Source organism: Dendrobates tinctorius, unplaced genomic scaffold, assembly GCF_039654945.1.
Source record: "Dendrobates tinctorius isolate UK_male_01 unplaced genomic scaffold, ASM3965494v1 ptg000162l, whole genome shotgun sequence".
NCBI lineage: Eukaryota > Metazoa > Chordata > Amphibia > Anura > Dendrobatidae > Dendrobates > Dendrobates tinctorius.
In genome coordinates, this window is record NW_027361829.1 from 38,684,893 (window position 1) to 38,707,371 (window position 22,479).

Here is a 22,479-nt window from a genome sequence, read left to right on the forward strand (position 1 = left end):
GGGCATAATCTATGGAGCATTTTATGGGGTATAATCTATGGAGCATCTTATGGGGGAATAATCTATGGAGCATCTTATGGGGCATTTTCTATGGAGCATCTTATGGGGCCATAACCTTTATAGAGCATTATATGGGGCATATTATTCTATGGAGCATTTTATGGGGTCATTAATAACCTTTGTGCAGCATTATATGGGGTGTATTTTGTATGGAGCATCTTATGGGGCCCATCATGAACTGTATGGAGCATTATATGGGGCTCCTGATTCAATATGGATATTCAAAAACATTTATCCTACTGATGTCTCAATTAATTTTACTTTTATTGGTATATATTTTTATTTTTGAAATTTACCAGTAGCTGCTGCATTTTCCACCCTAGGCTTATATGCGAGTCAATAAGTTTTCCCAGTTTTTTGTGGCAAAATTAGGGGGGGTCGGCTTATACACGGATCGGCTTATACGTACACAAGTATATACAGTAATTTTCTCCCGGCAGCGTTCGGTTGTGTGGGCGCCGGGCGGGTTAATAGTTACTAACCTGCAGATTTATCCCATATGTGCAGGTTAATATTGCTTTTTCTGGTGACAGGTTCCCTTTAAATCATTTCTTTGTCAAGGGACCACTACATTTAGAATGAAATTTGTTGGGACCGTAGAAAATAACAGCCTATAAAACATACAGCATACCCTAGGTGACTGCCTGTGATGTATTCCTGTGTAAGCAGGAGGACAAATGATCGCATGTATGTGTGGTATTTTTAAAAAAAAATGGTCATTGCATGATTTCTTCTTCAGGAGGCAAAATCTTGAGACACCAGCACTTTTAGAACTCCTACCCACATCACCCACTATATGTGTATTAAGTAGATTAAATAAAAAATGTATCAATCTTGTACCTTCATAGTACTCAAAATGCCAAAGTAAAACATATGTAAAAAGGTACAGGGACACCTATACATTACACCTAAAGGAGCCTTTATCTAATATATAAAGCTCAGCGTGTGTGTGTGTGTGTGTGTGTGTGTGTGTGTGTGTGTGTGTGTGTGTGTGTGTGTATGTCTGGGATTGGCATCTGCACCGTTGCAGCTACAGCCACAGAATTTTCCACAGTCACACGTCTGGACCCCAAGAGCGTCATAGGCTATGTTGTGAGGCGAAATTTTAACCCCGCACTCCAATTCACTAAACAATAGTTCCCCTAGCTACATAATAGGGAAAAAGTGAAAGGAAAAGTGTTGGAGGCAAATTGACAGCTGCCAGATGTGAACAAGGGGGACTTAAAGAATGAGAGCAATGGTGCCAAAGAGTATATACCGTACAGTTGCTAAGGTGGGGCCCTGACATGGGATAATCACCACACACAGGAATATGAGCACACACACAAAATGCGCCACACACTACCACGTGCTTCAACACATATACCACCCTCAGTACACATTTCACCACACATACACCAACCTCGCCACATAAAAGTCGAAACACAAAAGTCGACACTCAAAACTCGCCACGCTGTCCCAGAGCTGTTTAAAAGATGAAAAATGAGCTGTGATTGGTTGCTATCAGCAACAGTTTTCTTTGTAGACAGTTGTGGTAACTGAGGCCTATTATTCTTATCATTTCTATGGTGTTATCGTCCTTCTGTAAAGCTGGAAATAACACAATTTATTACCGTGCCAACACAGACCACCCTCTGACACAGACTGCAGGGGGAGCCCAGTATCACACAGGATAGGATTAGATACACGGCTCAGCAGTCAGTATCACACAGGATAGGATTTGATACACAGCTTAGGCCTCTTTCACACTTCAGTTTTTTGTGTCAGTTAAAATCCGCCAAAAAGGCGGAAAAGCGGATCCGTTCCTAACTGATGTGAACAGATGCCACAGGATCCGTTTTTGGACGGATCCGCCGAATGAAGAATTTTAAAGGAACCGACGTCCGGGGAGAGAGAGAGATCCGTTTTTGGACGGATCCGCCGAATGAAGAATTTTAAAGGAACCGACGTCCGGGGTGAGAGAGAGAGAGAGATCCGTTTTTGGACGGATCCGCCGAATGAAGAATTTTAAAGGAACCGACGTCCGGGGAGAGAGAGAGAGAGAGAGATTTTTCTTCGTCCACCAGAAAGGATATCAGGGTTAAATTTCCGGCTGACTTCCTTTCTCCGGTCATGCGCATTGTAAAATGCGGATCCTACAACAAAAAAAACATTGCAGGGTCCGTCCAGGCATGCCGACGGACGAAAAGATCCACAAAAAAACGGATCCAACGGATGACCATCCGTCAAGATCCGCCGGTAACGCAACTCAATGGGGGAAAAAACGGATCCGCCAAAAAAAATGGCGGATCCGTTTTTTTCAAAAACTGGCGGATTTTGACTGATGGTCAAAAACGGAAGTGTGAAAGAGGCCTTAGCAGTCAGTATCACACAGGAGAGGATTAGACACATGGCTCAGTAGTCAGCATCACACAGGATAGGATTAGATACACAGCTCAGCAGACAGTATCACACAGGATAGGATTAGATACACAGCTCAGCACACAGTATCACACAGAATAGTATTAGATACACGGCTCAGCAGACAGTATCACACAGAATAGGATTAGATACATGGCTCAGCAGTCAGCATCACACAGGATAGGATTAGATACACGGCTCTTCAGTCAGTATCACACAGGATAGGATTAGATACACGGCTCATCAGTCAGTATCACACAGGATAGGGTTAGCTACACGGCTCAGCAGACGGTATAACACAGGATAGGATTAGATACACAGCTGAGCAGTCAGTAACACATGATAGGATTAGATACATAGCTCAGGAGAAAGTATCACACAGGAGAGGATTAGGTACACAGCTCAGCAGACATTATCACACAGGATAGGGTTAGATACACAGCTCAGAAACTGGATGTGCAAAAGGAGAGGACATTTTCATTCCAAGAATTCCACTCATTCCATCTGATTTGATTTTTGATTTTAAACGCCTCCAGTTTCCAGTTCAACTGCTATTTGCAATGTCCATTAACAATGCTCAGGGTCAGTCCTTGAAAGTAGTAGGAATCGACTTAAGTAGTAGGGATCGATTTGCAATCCCCATGCTTTTGTCATGGTCACCTTAACGTGATCTGTTCAAGAGTTGGAACTGCCAAAAATCTGTTCATCTTTGCACCAAAAGGAAAAACCAAACATGTTGTTTATCAAAAGGCTCTTGAATGAGTTGAAAATAAAATACTATCAATACTCGGGTAATCGTTTAGATAATTTGTGTTGCAAATCTGTAGTGTTGAATATATGATGTGAAATGTTTTTATGTGCAATATAATCATTATAATTTGTTATAACTAACCACAGTTGGTTACTATGCCCAGGCAACGCCGGGCTCTTCAGCTAGTTATTACATAAACTCACAGATATCAGCATGGAGTTACCGTAATCCCCACTTTGCAGGCAAAACAGCTACCAATCTTCCGGGAAGGTTTTCTAAAAGATGTTAAGAATATCTGGGTGAATTTTTACCCATGTAGGAGAGCATTTGTTAGGGCAGACACTGATATTGGAATAGAGGGCCTGGCCCAAAATACAAATTTATATTTGTGTACCAAGGAATTTTGTCAGTGTAATTTCTGTTCTAGTGTATAACAAAAGTGTGTGATTGGGTTGGTGGTCCGTGCTCTGTGTGGGCAAGTCATGCTCTTCTATCTCAAACTTATTTTATTAATTATTATGATTATAAACTCGCCCAACCAGGTCTTTATGGGCCTTGCTTTTACTAGGGCACAGTTAGATTTGAACAGAAAAGGGCTTTGCCCAAACTACCCACAATGTAGTAACCATATGATTGTCTAAAATATCTTTTGCACAATATTTTAGAAAATTGAGCGGGGAGGGGAAGAATTAAAATTTCACTTCAACGGTACTAATGGGTCAATCCACTGAAAAACCACCCAATAGAATTATCCCTCCTCCCCCAAATGATACAATTGGCACCGTGCAATCAGGCATCTAACAGCCTCCTGATGGCAAACCCAGGCTTTTCCATTTTTCCATTAGAGAGACAGATAGAGAAGTGTGATTGGGAACTTCATATAAGATGTTTCCACTACTCCTGAGTCCAGTGGGAGCTGTTTTACTCCACTCCACCCTTCACTTGACATTGTGCTTGGTGACGTAAGGCTGCATGCCACTGCTCAACCATGGAAACTCATGTCATGAAGCTCCTGACGCACAGTTTTTGTGCTGATGTTAATGCCAGAGGAGTGTTATGAATGGGCACCGAGGAGGATAGCAGGCTCAAGCTAAGCCACAGAAAACCAGAGAGGTTGGTAAGTAAGCGGATGCAGACCCCTGATCCTGTCCACACAACTAGCAGTAGCCGTGGAGCGTGCCTACGATGATCCTAGATGCCTTGGCACAGACGGAGAGCTAACTATGCCTAAAGCAAGAAAGGGGAAATCTAAACTGCCCCGGAGTAGTCCCCAAAGGAATAGATAGCCCCCAAACATATATTGTCGGGGAGACAAGATGAAAACACAAACGCAGGCAGAAAAATAGACTGAGTAAACGATGGGGCCCAAACTGACTAGACAGGACAGGAAAGGAAAGACACTGTCTGCAATCGGGCAAAAAACCCTGCAAAAAGTCCAACACGTCTGATGCACAAAAAAACACTGAAGTCGCACGACTTCGCCCCCACTATATCAGCACTCTGGTATATTCTGAAAGCAAAAAGAGACCAATATAACAGGGGACAAAACAAACTGGCACATGCAGTAACATATGGGCGGTGATTCAGCACAGCCCCAGCCGGAGCTGGCTGACCCGCACAAAGCAGAGATAAAGAAAACCAGATCAAATGCAAACAGAATAACAAATGAACCACTTAGCTGAACCATGTAGGGAAAGAGCAGGAGACATCAGACCTCAGAAGACACAGGAAGAAAATCACCAGCAGGGATAGAGGGAGTCAGCTGTCTTAAATCCCAATCAGAAACCCCAGATCTCCAATCATCTCCTCATTATCAGGTGGCAAGCCTCTGTCAATCAGATCAGCTCCACTACCTCCAGTAACCACCAGAGGGAGTCCAGAAAGAGAACTCGCAACCCCTCTGTCAATCTGACCAGCTCCACTACCTTCAGTAATCACCAGAGGGACACCAGAGAGAGAATTCACAAGAGGAGGTTTAGAGCTCTGCAGCTATTGAGTTAGGAGAGGGTTGGTGCCTTTCATGCACTATCAGAGTCAGCAATTAATATCACTCATCCTAGATCAAAAAATATTTAGGAGGAAGGAAATTTCACAAACTGACTTGTTACTGACTTGTACTCCTCTTCTAGTGCCACACTTAGCTCTTCAGAATGAACCATAAATGATTTCATAACGGTTAGTATCTGTAGACTTGCATGCTTGGTGTTATGGACGTGGTTGTGGAACCACTGTGCCACGATCCGGGAGTGCTTGGAGGGGTGTGATTAGACTTGAACCCAGGTGGACAACATGTGCTACTCCAGGACGGACCCTTGGAGCCGAAGCTCCTGACCCCCAAGGGGACAGGAAAGGTAGGACCGGCCAGAAAATGGTTATGAGGATGTATGCGACAGGTAGACGATGTGGCGTCGGGCACAAGAAGGACTGGTACAGGAACATGGGATGACCACAGTTACAGGATCACTAATGCAGGTACACAGGAGCAGAATCAGATGGATCAGGAACAGGACTAGGCACAGGCAGGACGGGTACAGTTATAGGTATAACGGGGTGGACAGAATCAGGTTAATAGAACGGACAGGGTAAGATACTAAGAGCACAGGAACAGGGACCTTACAGCTTGGTAGCAGGATATAGACTGGTAACTAAAGTTGCAAAGTCACCTCCCAATAGTGGAAGGTGCCTTAAATATCAAAGTTCTCCCAGCGATTGGCTAAGGACATTTATAGCAGCTTTAAGAGGCCAAAGCACGTTCCCCAAGCACACTCCCAGAAGACTGGAATGCCATGTGCAGACCCTGGGAGGAAACAGATGCTGAGACAGTGCAGACGAGTACGAAAACACACCAGCGTCCCTGCAGGGGGAAGGAAGGAAACAAGTGAAGGGACGCAGGGAACTGAATAAAAAAACTAAATTCAGCAAGTAACCTTTTAATGACCAGGGAATGTTTCATTTCTGCGCTTTTGGTATGTTTCTCGTCGATTCCACACACATAATGAATGACAACAAAAATAAAACAAAGACATACCCAACTTATTATTGCCATCATTTCAAGTTGCAGAATGTTCCTGCTCAGTGTAATAACCTGTGAAAACAGAATTTAAGAATAAACACACTAATAAATCTCATAGAAAATATGACTACACTGTCTGATCTGTCAAATGTTTTATGCAAGTATTTCTCCACTCTAGTCCTCAAATATCCCAAACAATTCATGATTTCATAGGTTATTAGGGACTTTTTAAAATGTTCCTAGAATTTACTGGCAAGTAGTTGCTACCCACCTGTTCTGCCATGCACTAATCTTACCTTGCTTAGAGCAGTCACAGAACTGATCAAGGAGGCGATGCCCTTACTTCCAGTGACATCACATTAACAGAGCAGCTCCTTCTTTTCTACTTTGCTCTGTTAATGGGGCATCACTGCCAAAATCATGCCATTGCATGAGATAGCACATCAAAAGAACTCAAGTGACTCTTTTTTCAAATGCCTACACTAGTAATCAGTGTCAATAGCACACTAGCAAAGTTCTCTCATGGACTGCTTATGCAATGTAAATCACAATTACTCAGCATGCCTGCACTAAGCTAGGCAGCAAGGAGCCATCTGTCAATCAACATGATGTCAGCAGTATCACTGCATTTACAGAGCACAGAGGAAGAGAAGGAACTGCTCTGTCAACATGACATCACAGGAAATTAGAAAATTGCCACCAGAAGCAGTTCTGTGAGCACTTAGATATGGGAGAAATAAGCATACAGCAAAACAAGTAGGTAGTCAGCAACTACACGTCAATAAGTGCTTAGCATCATAGTAAATAGAAAAAAAATCCCAGATAACACATTTAATAAACATGTGGCACTTTCTGAGCCCTTGACAAAAATTACATCACATGTGCAATACTGCGTAAATCCTGAAAACATGAAGTATTGAGGGTACTTGAGGATGGAGGCTGAGAAACACTCTCTTATGGAACCTAATCTAAGGTTTATATCCTGAAGCTCTGAAGATCAGTCTACAGCTTACTGATAGGAATAACCAACCGCAAATACTGTTGTTTTATACCTTCAGATGCACAATGAATAATTAGTAAGTTCTCTGTGCATAGGCTGACACTATGTTGTTTAGTACGATAATCCTTAAGGGAAACGAAAGATTAATTCACACAACAAAAGTGAATTTTGCTTATTCACCATGTGATCAGCAGCTTGGTTAAACTGCATGATTATAGGGAAAGAAGTGTTCCAAGGACACCTTGTTCTCGATGATCTTGCTGCGTAAATGGATCTCAAGTCCCACCCCCCCTTTATTGCCCTCATAAAGTGTCATACAGGACCTGAGAAATCAGCTTTAAAAATATCTGTAATTGTTGAGTTAAGACATCGATTGTCAATAACAGTAAGTCATACTGTAATAGTAATGCATTTATCATTTTATTTTCATTGTTTTCATCCATTACAATATATAGACTTAATAGATCTTTTCAGAATACTTATTCTGAAAGATCTATCAATATACGGTACCAATAGAAGACCTTTCACTAATGACTCCTACGGTAATAAAGGTGAAAATTTTCCCTTCATCTAAGTGGGTGAATAACACAGAACTCTTCTGCGGGGAGATTACTTTTTCTCCTCTATGGCGCTGGCCAGGAGAGCAAAAGAACTGGAGAAATGGACCAGACTGTGTTACAGGCAATGCACTATGTAGCTTTTCCATAGAAAGACGAGCAGACGGCGGAATTCTCAGTGTGGTCATAAGAGACAAATCTCCTCTAAGGAGAACATGCTGAACCAGGCAGTAGAGGTCATCTTCTCTATGTGTGTTTTGATTGGCCAGCGTCAGAAGAGTAATCGCATCTTTAATAGCGGGGGGGGGCATAGAAAAAAAGAAACACTGTTCCAGTATCAGAATATAGATTAAATTATCAAATCTAGTGAAAGGTCCTCTTTGAAGAGGTTGTCTCCAGATAAACCCAAGTCAATATCTCCTTTCAGTGGCTTCCTCTCTGGCATGGCTTTATAGTTGATCCTACTGGCAATACTTGGCAGCAGCTTTGGTTAACAAGCTTTAGACATCACAAAATTATATAAAAACAAAATCTACTTACACAAATAACTACGAGTGAAGATGCATAATAAGATGTTAATAGCATGGAATTTCCAAACATCAATACGAAGCATATTCCCAGTGAAACCTAAAGAATCAAAATCAACATGAATAAAAATTTGTATAACTGTGCAAACAAATGATCATAAATTGCCGTTTTTGCATCCCTCATAGACTTGTATAGAAAAAGATATGCACATGCTTGCATAAGGATATGTTCACATAGCATCTCTGAACCCCAGTAAACTAGAATTTGGTTTACGCGTTGAAGGGGCGATTGACTATAATGATGTAGACCAGGGGTCGGGAACCTGTGGCTCACAAGCCAGATGTGGCTCTTCGTATGGTTGCATCTGGCTCTTAGACAAATCTGTCTTAACACTGGGTGTTTTGTCACGCTGTCATGTGCATGGTAGCACGGCAAACACCGCTTCTGATCGGCGATGAAATCATCCCCGCCGGTCAGACAGCCGCGATTCCCACACTGTCAAAAGACAGCGTGAGCATTCAGCTGTGATCGGAGGTATAAAGTTTACCTCCGGTCACTGGTGTCAGCTGATGGGACAACTGCTCCCTTCATCCGACACCTGCTGCCTCTAACAGCAAGAGCAGGAGTGACAGATGGAAGTATTCATCAGTCACTCCTGCGCTGTAATTAAAAAAAAAAACGGCATGGGTTCCCCTGTATTTTTGATGACCAGCCAGGTAAAACTCACAGCTAGGGGCTGCAACTTTCAGCTATCAGCAAGGCTAGTTATCAAGAATAGAGGGGTCCCCACGTCGTATTTTTTAATTATTTAAATAATTTAAAAAATGGCGTGGGATCCCCCCCATTTTTAACAACCAGCCTTGCTAAAGCAGACAGCTGGGAGCTGGTATTCTCAGGCTGGTAAGGGGCCATGGATATTGCTCCCCCCCAGCTTAAACATACAGCCCACAGCTGCTCAGAAAAGGCACATTAATTAGATGTGCCAATTCTGACGCTTTGCCTGCTCTTCCCACTTGCCCTGTAGCGGTGGCAAGTGGGGTTAATATTTGTGGGGTTGATGTCACCTATGTATTGTCAGTTGACATCAAGCCCACGGCTTAGTAATGTCTCTACGACACATATCCATTACTAATCCTACAGTTGTATGGTAAATAAAGACACAACAAGAATAAAGTCCTTTATTAGAAATAAAACAAAACACAGTTTGCCATATTAATTTAAATGCCTATTCCACCGAAGCCCTCGTTCTCCTGTAATTAAACTAAAGTAAAAAAAAAAACAACAACATCCCTTACCTCCCCATCATTCTGTCCCACGTCGTAATCCATGTCTGGGGAAAAACAGTTTTCAACCTGGACGGTGCCAAGATGCATTCGTCCAAGCTGAGAACCACTGGTGACTGAACTGCTGTGAGCACAGCCTCAAAGACCGATGGTGACGTCATCGAAGTTACCTCCAGTCAGTGAGACTCCGTTCTGGGATGAACTGCCGTGTCCTCGATGAGATCCCCGCTCGCACCGCGAGAAAATCTCACGATGCAGAGGCGAGTTCATCGCAGTTCACCGAGAGAAATTTCTCACAGTTAACTCACCTCTGCACTGTCAGACTTTTTCTCATTGTGCTAGCGATGATCACCGCAGTTCAGGGGCCCGCTCGCTGCAGCTCATTCTTCTCTGCTTCTCAGCATGAATGGTGGCATGATGCCACCATTCATGATGAAGAGCACATGTAACACAGATGGATTACGGCGTGAGACATTATGGATTCCAGTTACCCATCCATCCATACATCCCTCCTTCCCTCATCCATCCATCCAGCTATATCTCCATCCATCCCTCATTCATCCCTACAGCCGTCCAGCCCTCATCCATCCCTCCAGCCATCCCTTCCTCCATCCCTCATCCATCCATTTCTCCCTCCGTCCAGCTATATCTCTATCCATCCATTCTTCATCCATCCATCCTTCCCTCATCCACACATCCATCCATCCGCCCAGCTATATCTCAATCCATCCCTCATCCACACATCCATCCCTCCATCCGTCCAGCATCATTGGTTAGCAACAGAATAACAACGTTATTAAAAGAATTCAGAGACTTATTGTTCTTTAAAAGTGTTGGTCTTACATAAAATGCACACATTTACTTGTACTTAGTTTAAAACATATTGAATGGCTCTCACAGAATTACATATTAAAATATGTGGCGTTCAGGGCTCTCTCAGCTAAAAAGGTTGCCGACCCCTGATGTAGACGAAGTCACTGAGTGCTCTGTCGTGCATCATTTTAGGTTGTATACGCCTAGATAAGTCAAGCACCAATACAGGCGAGATGTATAGTGAACCCTGAGTAAGACTCCACACAAATCATTTCTAAAGCAGCAATCTAAATGAAGATAACTGGGGTTACTCATTTTTTACATATATTTTCAGAAGAATGTGGGTGGTAAGATAATGGTAGTCAATAATTTAGGGATATGCACAGCTTTGTGGGTATTTTTTTTATATTGTAAATGGGTGCAATTTAAAAGGATTATCCACAATGATCGGTGGAGGCATGAACAATGAGACCTGCATCGATCAGCAGAACGGGGAACTTTAATCCTCATTAGAATGGAGTATCAAGGCGCATGTGCAATCTGCGCTTCATTCATTCCATATGGGAATGCCGAATACTGAGCTCAAATTTTTCCAGCAGACCCAGAAGGAAAGAATAGGCCTGACATGGCATTTTGAAATGAGGATTAAAGTTACTTCTCAAGGATAAAAGATCCCAGAGATGATGATGGGACACCCACTGATCAGCAAGTTATTACCTATCCGGTAGATAGTTGTTTTAAGTGGACAGTTCCTTTAAGCTACAGATATTTTTTGCAACAGCATATCATAAAAAGGTTTGCCTCCTCTGTTAAATAGTCTTCTAAGTACCATAAATTTATGGCCAAATGAAAGCTCAAATTTCAACTAGTCTTAAATCAACTTAGAAGATCATTCAGGAAATGAGAGATAAACGTTACAGACCCTGTTGTCAAAATGATTAACTCATTCTGCAGTCTGCTACGGTTGCCATGAGAAATAGAGGCTGTAGAAGCCAGTCAGTCAAACATTTTTAATGAAGCCCTATGGTAAAAATGATTTTTAATCTAAACTCGCATATTTATTAAAGAACGACAAGTCTCCAAAGTTTGTGACATCCTTTTAAATCTAACTAAACCTCTTTAGCTCTATACCCTTAGTTCAGGTTTCGTTTGTCTTCTGGAAGGTTTTTACCCTTGCAGTTACATTTTCTTTGCTTTTACATGACAATTAATTGAGCATATTTGGTAATCTGACTTTTTTAGCAAAATGAATCAATAATCCATTAAAGTACATGGCAAAGAGTTTTGTAAAACAATGTTGTCCAAAAGTATCACTAGCAGAAAAGTCAATATACCCATACTGCTTCAACAGGGGAATTTTACTTCTCATAAACTCTCTGCTTTACCTTTATTTTACTTCTACGCTTTGTTTGATCTCCTAGTACTAGGAAGCATAGCAAAAGCATCCAAAAGCATAATGGACATCACCTTTATATGTCTTCATACTTTATTTTTCACACAGTTTCTAAGGCCGCATTCACAAATTGAATTTCTACATACGGTACTTATTATAGTTTATGGCCCCTTTAATCTGTCCGAGTTTGGTCCAATTTGCAGACCAAGTTTGGCCATTCAAGTGAATGGATCCTCGAAAAGAATGGACAACACCCAGATGCAAAGTATGTTTTACTGACTAGTTGCTAGGAAAAGCTTGGGAAACCTCTATCATTTTTTTCATACTAGAAAAAAATAGATGACTCACAGAAGGCAAAAACAGACATATAGATCAAAAGCAGATGAAAATTGGATGCAGCACAGTGATGAAATATGCCCTGCTTAATTTTGCGCACAAGAAAAGAAAAACAGTGACATTTGAATTTTTAATTTATGCAAAAAGCTTCTTCAGAGAAGAAGAGGACTGTAACTCTAGTGCCACCTATTGGAGGTAGTAGTCCTAAAAGTCAACATCAACCCTCTAAAGAGGACCTGTCACCAGGTCAAAAGTGAATAGATTTGCTTATATTTTATTCCAGCTCCTCTCCTGAGTATTCATTTTCTTTTTTGTTTTATTTTTATCTACCATAAGGTTCCCGAAATCTGGGTCTTTCTAATTAGTATTCTTTTTATGGTCTTTACCAAAGGTGGTGGTACTCACAGGGCAATAGGGCAGCACAGCCTAAAGACACGCCCCTGAGGATCCTGAGAGCCACCCCCTCGAGAAAAATCCATAAATATTATCACTAAATAGAAAGATGAATTAAAAAAAATAAATAAAATTCGTAATACTCAAAAGAACAAAGGGAATAAAATAAAAGGAAAAAATGGCCACTTTTTACCTGGTGACAGATCTTCATTAACCCATTTCCCGCAGCAGTCAATTATCGATTTTGCTCTTTTGTTTTTTTGTCCTTTTCTTTCAAGAGCCATAACTTTTTTTAAACATTTTAATCTGTTTTTATTGCATTTTTTTTTCTTAGAGCTGACCAATCACTTTAGTGGTGTTTTGATTTTTTTTTGAGGTTACAGCATTTAATACTGGGTTTATTAATGTTATATTTTGATAGAGATGACTTTTACGTAAACTGTGATTAAAAATATGTTTGTCTATTTTTATTTAATCTGAACACGGAAAATGGAGTGGATTTTAATTGATATAATTTTTTAAACTTTTCTTACTTCATTTTTTAGCCCCCACAATAGCACAGTATTGCAGTATACCATGTAAATATCCGCCACTTTTAAGCTCAGCATATAGCTGAACTTCACAGGAGTACCAAGATTGTGTTGATGTGATGGGGCCTTCAGCAGGTGCCCCAAAATCACATCAAAGGACACCAATGGGAGCCGGTAAGAGTCAACAATGGAGGGTGTTTCACTTAATGCTGCTGTCAGAGATTGACGGCAGTATTTTGCTAATGGCTGCAGCTGAAGCTCATGCCCAGCTGTGTCTGTTAGAGACAGATGCCGACCACTTAATATAGCCAGTGGTATCTACTGGGTGTGAAAAGAGCTCAGCTCCTGAGTCCCCTCCTTACGTGATCACCCTGACAATCAAATACATGTATGGGACATTGTGTTAATTGGATAAAGGGCCTTTCAACATGACTTAGGATAACAAGCCAAACCAAAATCTCCATTTGCAAACAAGTTTCAGCTCGTTTGCCCCTCATTAGTGCAAGCAGGAGAACTGACTTGTCTGGGTGAAAGGCCTTTGACATTTTTACATTTACTTTAGAAACAAATTTAAGGAACAAAAGTAATGAAATAGTCTTCTTGGCGTAAAGAATATTTTCCCAGCCAATGTTATACCGTAATTCACATTGCTCATGACATTTGAGGTTTGTTCAGCATTACAGAGAATAAATATAGCCCTCATTCTACTGTGACTGAAAATCTGCTGAATAGGAATGAGAACGTTAAGCTAATCAATAAAGTCAATTTGGATTATGAAATGAAATATTATAGCAATTAAAATACATTCGCACTTCAAAAGAGAAGTGCACGGAAAAATCTGGAAAGAAAAGAATGTAAAAATCTGTGTCCTCTTAGAACATTATGTTCAGGTGGGATGTTAATTACCTAGGTACCATGCAACTGAAATAGCAGTAATTATATGGTAATACTATAAGGATCATTTTAGAAAGAAAAAAACAAGTTTATTAGACCAGAATCATTACACTTTCTAAGAACAACAAAAAAAACATTATACACACAAAGGGGAAAATGGAACAAAACTGCCATTTGATATAACAGCTTTGAACAAAGAGGCAGCTGAAAGAAGATATGGCATATTTGTTTTTAGGACGATGGGCCAGCAGAAAAACAAGAAAATGTTCAGATAATGATAAACTCTTTTTATAGATGACTTCGATCATCACTTATAGAAAAGGAGCTGGCGTAAGATGTGGCACATTTAGGGTGTAATCACACGCTGCGGATTCTGCTGCGGATCCGCAGCGGATTTGGCCCTGCGGATTCGCAGCAGAATATGCTGCGTTGTAAAGTACCAATATAACCTATGGAAAATGGAAACCGCAGTGCACATGGTGCGGAATTTTCCGCGCGGTTTTTGCTGCGGTTTCCAATCCGCAGAAAGAATTGACATGTCATTCTTTTCTGCAGATTCCACTGCGGTTTACCATCTCCTCCATCGTAGAGGTGATAAACCGCAGGGCAAACCCGCAGGCTAATCCGCAGATAAACCGCAGGTCTTCTGACCTGCGGATTTACCTGCGGATTTTGCAAAATCCGCTCGGAAAGATCTGCAGACCAATCCGCAGCGTGTGCACGTATCCTAATTAGGATGTAGTGTCAGTGGGATAACAGAAGATCAACATTTGTGCAAACCATTTTTGATTTTTTTTTTTACGCCTGAAAAACTAGAAAATGGATAAGAATAATCTTTCACTCAAGTTTGTTCAATGATGAATAAAAAAAAAAAAGTCATCACATGGGGAGATGGAATTCACTTGTAGACCATTTGTGATGACATCCTTTATAACGCCAGGTCAAGATACAGTTTATAGTTCTTAGCAACTGTGGGAGAGGTGGCATGACCAAAGAGCAGTGATTCTGCCATTATGATTTCTATTTTGTTTCGGAGTCCATTGTTTTATAACAGGAGTCCATTGTTTTATAACAAATTTGATCACTTATTTTATTTTCTAAGTTTCCCTGTCTCCTCACAATTGTGAAAAAGGAGGCAACTTAAACTGTCATACATCACTTACAAAGGCTGGGCTTTATAGAAGCAGTAACACTGCGGATTCGGGGGGCTTTCAGAAGGCCTTGTCTGCTATGATAGCTCCCAGCACGGTTGTCAGAAGCAAATGTTCTACCTCCCTTCTCACGTTCCCATCATCTTTAATTACCGATAATGTGATGGACAATGGCTTCTAAGCAGTTAAGTTATTGCCTTCGATACAAGCTATAATTTCAAGGGTCACTGTTGGGTGCTGGCTGTATAACAACCAGCACCTGTGTTGTATTAACCCCTTTACCCCAAGGGTGGTTTGCACGTTAATGACCGGGCCAATTTTTACAATTCTGACCACTGTCCCTTTATGAGGTAATAACTCTGGAAAGCTTCCATGGATCCCAGTGATTCTGACATTTTTTTCTCATGACATATTGTACTTCATGCTAGTGGTAAAACTTCATTTATATAACTTGCGTTTATTTGTGAAAAAAACGGAAATTTGGCGAAAATTTTGCAATTTTCCAACTTTGAATTTTTATGCCCTTAAATCACAGAGATATGGCACACAAAAAAAACTTAATAAATAACATTTCCCACATGTTTCATGTTACTTTACATCAGCACAATTTGGGAACAAAAACATTTTTTCGTTAGGAAGTTATAAGGGTTAAAAGTTGACCAGCAATTTCTCATTTTTACAACACCATTTTTTTTTTTTTGAAGTCACTTTGAGGGGTCTATATGATAGAAAATACCCAAAAGTGACACCATTCTAAAAACTGCACCCCTCAAGGTGCTCAAAACCACATTCAAGAAGTTTATTAACCCTTCAGGTGCTTCACAAGAATTTTTGAATGTTTAAAAAAAAATGAACATTTAACTTTTTTTCACAAAAAAATTACTTCAGGTCCAATTTTTTTTATTTTACCAAGGGTAACAGGAGAAATTGGACTGCAAAAGCTATTGTGCAATTTGTCCTGAGTACGCGGATACCTGATATGTGGGGGGACCCACTGTTTCGGCGCATGGCAGAGCTCAGAAGCGAAGGAGCGCCGTTTGACTTTTCACTACAAAATTGGCTGGAATTGAGATCGGACACTATGTCACGTTTGGAGAGCCCCTGATGTGCATAAACAGTGGAAACCCCCCACAAGTGACCCCATTTTGGAAAATAGACCCCCCAAGGAACTTATCTAGATATGTAGTGAGAACTTTGAACCCCCCAAAGGCTTCACAGAAGTTTATAACGTACAGCCGTACAATTAAAAAATCATATTTTTTCCACAAAAATGATCTTTTCACCCCAATTTTTATTTTCCCAAGGGTAACAGGACCCCAAAAGTTATTGTGCAATTTGTCCTGAGTACGCTGATACCCCACATGTGGGGGTAAATGACTATTTGAGCGCATGGCAGAGCATGGAAGGGAAGCAGCACCATTTGACTTTTTTTGCTGGAATTGTGATCGGACACCATATCGCGTTTGGAAAGCCCCTGATGTGCCAAAACAGTGGAAACCCCCCACAAATGAAACCATTTTGGAAACTAGACCCCCCAAGGAACTTATCTAGATGTGTGGTGAGCACTCTGAACCCCCAAGTGCTTCACAAAAGTTTATAACGCCCATGCGTGAAAATAAAAAAAAATCATATTTTTTCCACAAACTTGATCTTTTAGTCCCCAATTTTTTATTTTACCAAGGGTAACAGGAGAAATTGGACACCAAAAGTTGTTGTCCAATTTGTCCTGAGTACGCTGATATCCCATATGTGGGAGAAAACTACTGTATGGGCACACGTCGGGGCTCGGAAGGAAAGTAGTGACGTTTTGGAATACAGACTTTGATGGAATGGTCTGCGGGTGTCATGTTGCTTTTGGAGAGCCCCTGATGTGCCTAAACTGTGGAAACCCCCCACAAGGGAAACTAGACACCCCAGGGAACTTATCTAGATGTGTGGTGAGCATTTTGAACCCCCAAGTGCTTCACAGAAGTTTATAACGCCCGGGCGTGAAAATAAAAAATAGAATTAGATTTACCGGTAATTCGGTTTCTAGGAACATTTCACGACAGTCACCTTGGAGGATGTCTCTCCGCCCTAATGGGGGACAGGAAACACAAAGAGGTTAAATAATCCTCCCCTTCCAGCTACCTCCAGTGTTTTTTCTGGACATACTAGCATGAATAGTTACCGCCAGTAGAGCAGGAATCGTCCGGTAAAGATATTAGATAGGGAGGGAAATTAGTGCTGTCGTGGAAGGTTCCTAGAAACCAAATTACCGGTAAGTCTAATTCTAATTTCTCCAGTCACCTTCCACGACAGTCACCTTGGAGTTATACCAACACTAATCTTTTAGGGAGGGATCACGGCTTGCAGAACGCGTCTGCCAAATGTTAGAGCCCTATTAAAATTCAGTCTGTAGTTTCTGGTAAAAGGTGTGTACAGAGGACCAGGTGGCAGCTCTGCATATCTGCTCCGATGATGCGTTCCCTCTTGCTGCCCATGATGTAGCGACTGATCAAGTGGAGTGGGCCTTTAGCATCTCGGAAGGAGAGAGATCTCTTGATGAATATGCCAGGGAGATGGACTGCTTGATCCAACTTGCTATTGTGTTTTTTGCCGCCTTCTTTCCCTTATTCCGTCCTGAATATTGAATAAACAGGTTCTGGTCAATTCTCCAATCCTTGGTTAGTTCAAGGTAATGGAGAATCACCCTGTGGACATCCAGGGTGTGGAACTTTTCTACCTTCGTATTAGATGGATTTGGGCAAAATGAGGGCAGCACAATATCCTGACCTCTATGGAAGTCTGACATCACTTTGGGAATAAAGGAGGGGTCTAGGCGCAGTACTATACTGTCCGAGTTGAGCAGGAGGTATGGTTTGTGTACCGATACGGCCTGTAGTTCCCCTACTCGTCTAGCAGTGGTGATTGCTACGAGAAAGACTGCTTTGAGTGTGAGGATCCTTAATGAAATTTCTGACAGGGGCTCAAACGGGGCCTGTGTTAGGCTATTCAGCACTATATTAAGATCCCAGGGGGGAACCACACTAGGGAGTGTAGGCCGTATTCTGCTTGCAGCGGTCATGAATCGTTTAACCCAATGGTGTCTGGCTAGGTCCTGGTCACAAAGGAACTAAGGGCAGATACTTGTACCCTTAGTGTGCTTGGAGTAAGTCCTAGCTCAAACCCTTTTTGTAGGAAATCTAGGACTTGGGCAATATTGGGATGGAAGGGGTCAGGGACCCTAGGAAGACACCAGGAAGAGAATTTCTTCCATATTTTGCCGCATATGGCATTTGTTACCGGCTTTCTACTTTTTTGAAGGGTCCAGATTACTTCATCCGATAGCCCTTTGGCCTTCAGAATGTTGGCCTCAATAACCAAGCTGCTAGACTCAATTTGCTGGGGTTTGGGTGCAGTAAGGGACCCTGGAAAAGGAGGTCGGTTTTTTGTGGTAGAAGCAAGGGACCTTCCAGGGCCATGTCCAACAGGGCGCTGTACCAGCTTCGTCCTGGCCACATTGGAGCCACCAGGATTGTCATGACCCTGTCTGATCTGTTTTTCTGCAGCGTCCTTGCCAGCATAGGGATCGGTGGAAAGGCGTAGGCCAGTCTGAAGACCCATGGATGGGCGAACTCATCAGCCTCCCGGGCCCCGTACGTGGAATCAAGGGAGAAATAGGTTGTTTTTCCGTTTTGAGCATTCACAAATAGGTCGACTTCTGGATAAGGGATGAAGCGGCTTTTAGTGCTTCTTCCACTGCCTTCAATTCCCTTAGATTCGAGGATCTGGTTCTTATGTTCTGGGACCATTGTCCCTGGAAGTAAGACTCCTCCACCACGGCTCCCCAACCTCTCAGAATGGCATCGGTACAAAGTATTTTCAGAGGAAGCTGGTCCCAGTTTATTCCTCGTCTCAAGTTCCGGTAACTCAGCCATCACAAGAGGGCCAATTTTACGTGTCCTGGAAGTGGAATCCTTTTTGACAGATTGTTTTGATACTTCCTTGCGTTTACCAGGACGTATGACTGGAGGATTCGCGTATGTGCCTGTGCCAGGATACCGCCTGAATACACGATGTCAGGGAACCCAGGATAGACATGGCGTCCCTCAGAGTCGGTGCCCTTTGTTCTCTGAACCGGATAATTCTTTGACGAAGGTCTGATTGACGATCCTCAGGAAGAAAGGACGTCCTCTTTTCCGAGAGGATCCCCAGGAATTTTTTCCTTGGGGAAGGATGAAGGTCCGACTTCTGGAGATTCGGGATCCAACCTAGGGATTCGAGCATCTGCAGGGTCTTTGATACATCCTGGTTCAGCCGGGATACCAATGGAGCGACAATGAGCAGATCATCTAAATATGGAACAATGCATATTCCCTGAAGACGGATAGAAATGACTGCTTCCCTCATAATTTTCGTAAATACTCTTGGTGCCGGGGATACGCCAAATGGGGAGGGCGTTGAACTGGAGATGGCTGATCCCCTGGTCGTGGGAGACCGCGAACCTCAGGAACTTCCGGTGATCCAGATGAATTGGGACATGGTAATAAGCGTCCTTTAGGTCTATCATAGCCATCAGCCAGCCCTGCCCAATAAGAGGGATTGCCAATTTTACTGACTCCATCATGAACCTCCGGCATCTGATGAAGCGATTCAGGGGTTTCAGATTTATGATAAGCCTGTGCTTTCCAGAGGGCTTCTTCACCAGGAATAGGTGGGAGTAATGTCCTCTGCCTATTTCCTGTTGAGGTACGTACGAGATTACTCCTTCCCGTAATAGATCTTCTATCTGAAGAAGTAGAATCTTTTGGAGACTTGGGGACTGTGCAGGGGTGACTCTTAAACAGTGTGGGGGGGGGTGTTCGAACTCCAGTTTCAGCCCAAATTGTATAGTACGCAGGATCCACTGGTTCGAAGTCTTGGCCTGCCATTGGGCGAAAAACTGAGTGAGTCGACCCCCCCACCGGGGAGTCACTGTTTGTCCGGGGGTTGCTGTTGCTGAGGGACAAGGATGTTCTCCCCTCTACCCCCCTTTGGGTAGCTCCATCATCCCATCTTGCCTTTCCCTCTGAACTACTTCTGGGAGGACTGCTCTCGTGGAGGACGAAAAAATCGTCTCTTGGCGACTCTCTGCTCGGGTAGCGATTTCTTTTTGTCGGAAGCCTTTTCGAGGATGTCATCCAAGACAGTACCGAACACATGGTGCCCCTGGAAAGGGATGGCACAGAGTTTTGTGTTAGAGGTGATGTCACCTCCCCATGACTTCAGCCAAAGGGCTCTTCTAGCCGAATTTGAATGGACTAGGGACCTTGCTGCTACCCGCACCGTTTCTCTCGAAGCATCGGCTAAAAAGCCTGTTGCTTTTTGGAGGAGGGGAAGGGAATCGAAGATTTCTTCTCTGGGAGTACCCCCCGAGAGGTGTTCTTCTAATATACGAAGCCAGAAGAACAATGATCTGGAGACGCAAGTGGAGGTTACATTTGCTTTAAGCAAGTTGGTAGACGCTTCCCAGGATTTTTTAAGGTGACTTTCTATTTTGCGATCCATTAGATCCTTCAACTGGGAAGAGTCCTCGAAAGGAAGGGACATCTTTCTAGTCACTTTAGAGACTGAACATCTATTTTAGGGATTTCCCAAATAGAGCTGTCAGCCTCGAGGGGAAAGCGGTTTTTTTAGTTCTGAGGGTACATTAAGTGGTTTCTCAGGGGAGGACCACTCCTGAACTATCAGATTTTGGATGTTTTCGTGAACTGGAAAATCCTTCCTACCTCTGGGTTTCAGCCTCCCAAACATCTCATCTTGGACTGAGAGCTTCACCTCCTCCTCCTCAACCCCCATGGTATTTCTCACCATGGAGATCAACTCCTCCATATCCTCAGAGGAGAAATAGTATTTTTTTGCGTCGTGTTTTGAGGTGGATGCGGAGCCCTCATTTTCCCAAATGTCCTCTGACCCTGAGGAACGGACTTCTCCCGAATCTGAATCGGCTTCCGTAGGTGCTCTTTTCCTCTTTTTTGGGGGAAGGCCCTGGGTCACCGGGGTCTGGGCCGCCATGGATGTCTGAACCTCCTGTTTAATGAGAGTTTTTATGCTGTCAAACAGGGAGGGCTGTTCGGGGCGCAGAATGTTTTGCGTACAAGGTTGGCATAGCTTCTTTTTATAATCAGAAGGGAACCTGGCACCACAGATACCACATTTTCAGGGGTTTCTTGGGGCAGAGGCCTTGTCTTCCTGCAAGAAGAGAGAGAAGGCTTGCTCAGACCCGTGCTACCAAAGTTTGACAGTTAAGGGACCGGCCCTGCTACTCACAGTAGGAGGGGTAAACGCTGGGCTCCACAGATGCAGCAGTCGAGGGCTTGTCACCGTCCATGTCAGCACCAGTCACAGTACAGACACACTGCGCTTACCTGGAGTCTGTGGCACCATTATATGGGCGTTGCAGCGTTGATCGTTTCGTGCCCCTCCTTCCTCCTGGTCCGTGGGGAGGAACCTGTCACCCGACCCCTGCTGCCATTGTGTTCCCCGGGTGCCCGGTGTGCGTCCTGATCCCGGGAAATGCCAAAGGACGCGAACCGGAAGTGCGCGCTGACGTCACTTCCGGTCGGGAGCCCGCCCCCTCTGACGCATGCGCGACCCCGGTACAGCAGCGTGGGAGGAAGGAGGAAGCTGGGGAGCTAACAGGAGGACCCCGGCCGCACTATACCGCCCCGCTTTACCCCGGAGGGCGCGGGAGGGGCGGACAAATCCAGAGTCACACCGGGAGGTGGAGACGGGAGCAGTGACATGGAGGAGGAGAGGCGAACCCCCCGACCTCAGCTGCCCAGCACTGTAAGTATCTAGGAGCTCCGCTCGCTGGCCACGGCAGCCCCTCTGTAACCTCTTCATGCCCCACTGGGGGACAGGAAAAACACTGGAGGTAGCAGGAAGGGGAGGGTTATTTAATCTCTTTGTGTTTCCTGTCCCCCATTAGGGTGGGGAGACATCCTCCAAGGTGACTGTCGTGGAAGGTGACTGGAGAAAAATCATATTTTTTCCACAAACATGATCTTTTAGTCCCCAATTTTTTTATTTTACCAAGGGTAACAGGAGAAATTGGACCCCAAAAGTTGTTGTCCAATTTGTCCTGAATGTGCTGATACCCCATATGTGGGAGAAAACTACTGAATGGGCACACGTCGGGGCTTGGAAGGGAAGTAGTGACGTTTTGGAATGCAGACTTTGATGGAATGGTCTGCGGGTGTTATGTTGCCTTTGGAAAGCCTCTGATGTGCCTAAACTGTGGAAAACCCCCACATGTTACCCCATTTTGGAAACTAGACCCCCCAAGGAACTTATCTAGATGTGTGGTGAGCACTTTGAACCACAAGTGCTTCACAAAAGTTTATATCGTAGCGC

The 22,479-nt window shown here is 43.2% G+C and overlaps 1 protein-coding gene across 1 annotated transcript in view; it reads right to left on the reverse strand.

Annotated features, from left to right (window-relative positions):
* The window catches only part of DPY19L1 (dpy-19 like C-mannosyltransferase 1), a 342,123-nt gene that overhangs the window by 113,095 nt on the left and 206,549 nt on the right, over window positions 1-22,479 (reverse strand). Inside the window, exons 11-12 of the mRNA XM_073549963.1 lie at window positions 8,322-8,408; window positions 6,240-6,296 (exon numbers count right to left, since the gene is read on the reverse strand). Of these exons, the coding sequence (XP_073406064.1) occupies window positions 6,240-6,296; window positions 8,322-8,408 (144 nt within the window). The remainder of the gene's footprint in view (window positions 1-6,239; window positions 6,297-8,321; window positions 8,409-22,479) is intronic.